The following is a 4,600-nucleotide window of genomic DNA, read 5'->3' as shown; positions in this document are numbered from 1 at the left end:
CCCGGATGCATGAGCCTCTCCACGGTAGGGGAGGAGGGACAGTGTGGGGAAGCTTCTGGAAGAGGAGATGGCAACAAGAGGGAAGAGAACTTGGAGTGTGGGGACGGACGTGGGTAGGAAGAGGGAAGTCAGGGAGAAAGAGAAGGGGAGACAGCACTGAGGCTTGGGGCCTAAAGAGACTCGAGACCTCCTCCAGACCAAGGCTCCCCTTCAAGTGAAAGCCCTACCTTGCAGACCCTTAGAACCCTGCCCTGCCTTGAGAGGGGGCTGAGGAGGGGGGAATGGGATTAGGAAGCGGGGTGGGTTTCCCAGCTGGCATTGATGGTAAAGAACCCGCCTCCCAGTGCTGGAGACATGCATTCAATCCCTGGGTCAGGAAAATCCCCTGGAGGAGGGCATGGCAACCCACTCCAGTATTCTTGCCTGGAGAATCTCCATGGACAGAGGAGCCTGGCAGACCTCAGTCCATGGGGTCGCAAAGAGTCAGACATGAGCGAAGCGACTAAGGAAACATGCGTGAGCACTCAAGAATGGGCCAGGGCCAGAGAAGGGGTCAGGTGGCTGGAAGGAGGGATGAAGAAGAGACGCAGAGGTGAGTGTCTGGGGAGGGACTAGGCCAACACTGGCATCTGGCTATTGGGACACATCTTCCCAGAGGAAGGGCTCCTTCCCCCACCAGGGCACCTCGGGTAAGGTGAGCCACAGTCCCATCTTGGCTGGACCCCACCTTCCCATGTCTTGACCTGGGGCCTCTGGGGCCTACTTCTCCCCCGCACCTCAGCCTTCCTATTAGCTTCTGGCATGGAGTCACAAAATTCAGATGCCTTAAGGGAGCAGAAACTCAAAATACTAAACGTGCAGTTTCCCTAGCAGAGAGGAGCAGGCCTATGGTGAGGGTGGAGCGCACCCCTGCTGACAGTTGTTCAGATCCATCCCAAAGCCAGCCTGGGGGACTGCAGGCCTGGGGGACAGGCCCAGCCTCCAAGCGTGCAACTCTGCCTTTCAGGCAGCAGAGGGCGGAAGACCAAGCGATCAGCATCGGCAAAGAGAACATCCAGGTGACCAGGGCGGAGGTCACTCCTCCAAGCTAGTGCTTCCAGAATCCCCCAGAGAGAGGGCTGTGGGAACAGGCTGGCAGGGGGCCGGTCCTGGGAGGTGAAGTTGTGTACCCACAGATCTGGTCCCAGGTGCCCTGGAGTCAAAACACTCAAATGGGCTGGACCCCTCAGCCCTATCTTCTCCTCACCTCCAAGGCCTCCACCGAAGCCTCAAAGACTGCTCATGCAAGACCCAGGAGAGGAGCAGGCCAGCAGAACCCAGAAGGGAAGGTTGCAACAATGTGCTACCCTCCTGACCCAGAAGGAACCAGCTGCCACCTTGGCCACAGGGGCTGAGCAGGCTTCCCAGAGGATCAGACAGCTCAAGGGCCTTGAGGCCACCCACACAATACAGTCAGGCCCTCAGACCAGGTCTCAGAGGTGAGGGCAGGGACCAGGGCCAGGGCTGGGGTGCTGGGTCGAAAAGCCTGCCTGAGTCTGGCACCGCTCAGCAGCAGGTGCAAAGACCTTTCTACTCTCTTCCCCCTGCCAGAGGCAGCTTTGCAGACAAGAAGCTGCTTCCCCTGACAGCACAGCAGCTAGCAGGTGAGGGCCTCAGGACTGGGAGCAGGGAGGAAAACTAGGGGATGCTCAGAGTAGAGGAGGTTGGGACACAGCAGACTGTACTGTAACCTCTCCATGCTGGTCCAATTGGCTCATTTCTGCAATCCCAGGGATCATGGCTCTGTGTGTGTATGTGTGTGTGTGCGCGCGTATGTGAAGAAGGGAGGGAGGCGTTGTTGGATAGCAAGGTATGTGGATGGTGGATGGAGAGATGGTAGATGGAGGAACAGGATGAAAGGAAGAAGGGAAACTGGAAGAAACAATTGGAAAAAAGGATCTGAAGTCCCTGCCCCTCTGGGGTTCAGGGCTGTGGGAGTAGAGGTGGAAAGAACCACTTCTACATTTGGGGGCCCCAGTGTCCCTGCAAAGGTCATGCTCTGATATTGCCAGGGGTCCCTCAAAGCAGAATCATTCTATTCATCAATAGTTGTCAGTGCCAGCTACAGGCCAGGTTGCCAGCAGGGCTCCTGAAGCCTCCAGACATTGGAGCTATAGAGCCAGACCACCTGAATCGAAAGCCTGGCATGGCCCCTAAGGGTGGTGTGGCCTTCGACATAGAGTTTTTAACATTTTTTTCATATGAGCATTGGACATGAGAACTGAACAGACACTTAACAGGTGCCAACACACAGCAACCACTGTTCTTTACCTGAAGTTATAATGCCCAGGGAATCGGTGAACCCAAGTCTTCAGTCTCATCTGAGCTAGAGTGGGTAAATATCAGGGTTCCTGTGCATGGGTTCACCTTGCTCGCCTGCCCCCTCCCCACCCCCAGCATTCCGGGATGTCTTCAAACTGTTCAGCTCCAGCCCAACAGGCTCCGTGGACATGCGCAGTATGAAAGCTGCCCTGTGCAATGTGGGTGTCCAGCTGAGCCCGCAGGAGATGTGTGAGGCTCTGCGGCAGGCGGACTTGGATGGTGGGTGACCCTGTCTCTACTCTCATGACCTCTCCCACCTCTAGCCTTGAAGAATGCCTCCACTGCCCACAAAATCCCTGGTCTGATCCTTTTCGTCCCTCTTCCCGGAAGCCTGCCCTGATCACCACACCTAGCCCCTCACCCCTAAACATTTCTACCGTGATAATCCTCATCCTGACTTGGGGCTCCCACACAGAAAGGGCTATTTCTCCCTGACTCGACCTCAGAAAATGCTTGGCCAGAGGCAGGACTGGACATTCTGATGCCTAGAACTGCTGGCAAGCCTTCTACAGGGGGGCAGGCACCTACAGCACGCCCTCCTCTGTCTCTCTTCCCAGGTGATGGAATCGTAAGCTTCAAAGACTTCCTGGGTGTCCTCACTGACAGCCACCGCCTGGCTCAGTGCTTGGGTGAGGGGCAAGGCTGGTGGGGCAGGAGTGGGTGGGCCTGGCCTGGGGAAGGCTCCTCCTTACTTTCCCCCATGTTCTCTGCCCCTAGGCAAGGTGAGGAACAGCTGGGCCTGTGACCCCCAGGGCTTGCAAACCCTCTTCTTAGAGATGCTGTTCAAGCTGATGAGTCTGGGCTATGTGCCCTTCAAGTCGGTACGGGAGATGATGAGGTGGGCACAACTGGACCCAGCTTCAAGGCCCAAAATAGGGGGAGCAGACTGCCCGGTTCAGGAGTCCCCAGATGTGCCTGCCCCAGAGAGGAGAGCCTGAATTCTGGGTCAGTTTCCTGGGTGCCAAGTTGCCCCCGACCAGACAAGTTGCCCCTGATCAGATTCCTGTCCCACTTTAGTTTCCCGCGGGTGAGATGGAGAGGACTGGGAGAGACGCTGTCTGAGGCGGCTGCCCACTTTTCTCCTTCAAGTTACTACTCCAAGAAGCAGCGGTCTCTGCGTCTGAACGCAAGCTGGAAAGGTCAATCCCGCAGTCGATCTCGCTGCGGTCGAGGCCGCAGCGGGCGCTCTCACGCGGGCCTCGCGTTCTTCTGCCAGGCCGCCCGCCTCATCGGCCTCTCCAATGCCGAGCTGGCGCGTTCGCTGCACGGACTGCGCAAAGCAGGTGCGCCCGGGGCTGGGCGGGGACCCGCGGAACTGGGGACTCTCTCTCACAACCGGTTTTCAGGAAGGGCCCCTCCTTTTCCTTCTACCCGCTTCCTCGCCCCAGGAGCGTGCAGCCCCTACTCCCAGATACCTAGCCTGAACGGGGGACCGCAGCCAGAATCCCACACGCAGAGCCGAACTCCGCGCCCAGACGTCCGACTTCCCAAGTCGTACCAGCCCAGTCGCCCCAAGCGCGGGCCCAAGAGCGGGCGGCTCAGCCAAGGTGAAAGTCGACACAGGCAGGGCCAGTGGGCGGGGCCGGGTTATGCAGATAAGGGGCAGGGCATGTGAGGGTGGGGCGGGACCGAGAGGATAGGGGCGGGGCAGACAGAGCGGGGACCCGACAGATAAACCGGACAGACCCGCGGGGAGAGGAGGGACGGGCAGAGTGGAAGCAGAACTACAAGAAATTGGGACCTGACCGAGGGAGATGCAATAAGAGATCACTCATTGCCATCTCCTGTTTGACCACTTGCGATTTACCTTGATTCACGGACCTAACATTGCAGATTCCTACGCGATATTGTTCTTTACAGCACAACTAAGGATCGACTAAGGATAGGGCGGGGCATAAGGAAAGGGGGCGAGGGACCCAGGTAGGAGGCAGGACTGGTGGAAATGGGCCAGCAGAAACGTGGACTCAGGTGGAGCTAACCCTGCGTCTCTAATCCGAGCTGCAAACTTGACCCTCCGTACGCCCTCTCCGCGCTTCCGCAGGGTTCGCGGGCCAACTACTAGGGTGTATGTGCCCTTCGAAACTGGCTCCCTCGCCCCCAACTCTGATCCAGAAGCAGCCCTTCTCCCCCTCTCCGGCCTATTTGCAGAGACCTGCTACGAAGAAATTGTACAAATAAAGTGTTTGCTGAGCGAAGCAGGCAGCTTGTAGTGGGGGCGGGCACGGAGCGGACACGGATC

At 58.0% G+C, this 4,600-nt stretch overlaps 1 protein-coding gene across 1 annotated transcript; it reads left to right on the top strand.

Moving 5' to 3' along the window:
- On the top strand, positions 513–4,539 carry LOC102191176 (EF-hand calcium-binding domain-containing protein 3-like). Its single transcript, XM_005694349.2, has 9 exons — positions 513–592; positions 1,254–1,478; positions 1,591–1,643; positions 2,437–2,580; positions 2,919–2,990; positions 3,079–3,199; positions 3,451–3,644; positions 3,750–3,908; positions 4,382–4,539. The coding sequence occupies exons 1-9, from the start codon at positions 513–515 to the stop codon at positions 4,537–4,539; spliced, it is 1,206 nt and encodes a 401-aa protein (XP_005694406.2).

The sequence above is a fragment of the Capra hircus genome, chromosome 19 (assembly GCF_001704415.2).
Source record: "Capra hircus breed San Clemente chromosome 19, ASM170441v1, whole genome shotgun sequence".
NCBI classification, from domain to species: domain Eukaryota; kingdom Metazoa; phylum Chordata; class Mammalia; order Artiodactyla; family Bovidae; genus Capra; species Capra hircus.
The sequence above is the reverse complement of the archived record's forward strand: the minus strand, read 5'-3'. Positions and strand labels throughout refer to the sequence as shown.

What these genes read in the sequence shown, in the direction of transcription:
- LOC102191176 (XM_005694349.2), top strand. Translation starts at nt 513, where the DNA reads ATGCGTGAGCACTCAAGAATGGGCCAGGGCCAGAGAAGGGGTCAGGTG. An exon ending in GCGGCAGGCGGACTTGGATG is followed by an intron (nt 2,581 to 2,918) that starts GTGGGTGACCCT and finishes CTCTCTTCCCAG; the next exon opens with GTGATGGAATCGTAAGCTTC. An exon ending in GAGCGGGCGGCTCAGCCAAG is followed by an intron (nt 3,909 to 4,381) that starts GTGAAAGTCGAC and finishes GACCCTCCGTAC; the next exon opens with GCCCTCTCCGCGCTTCCGCA.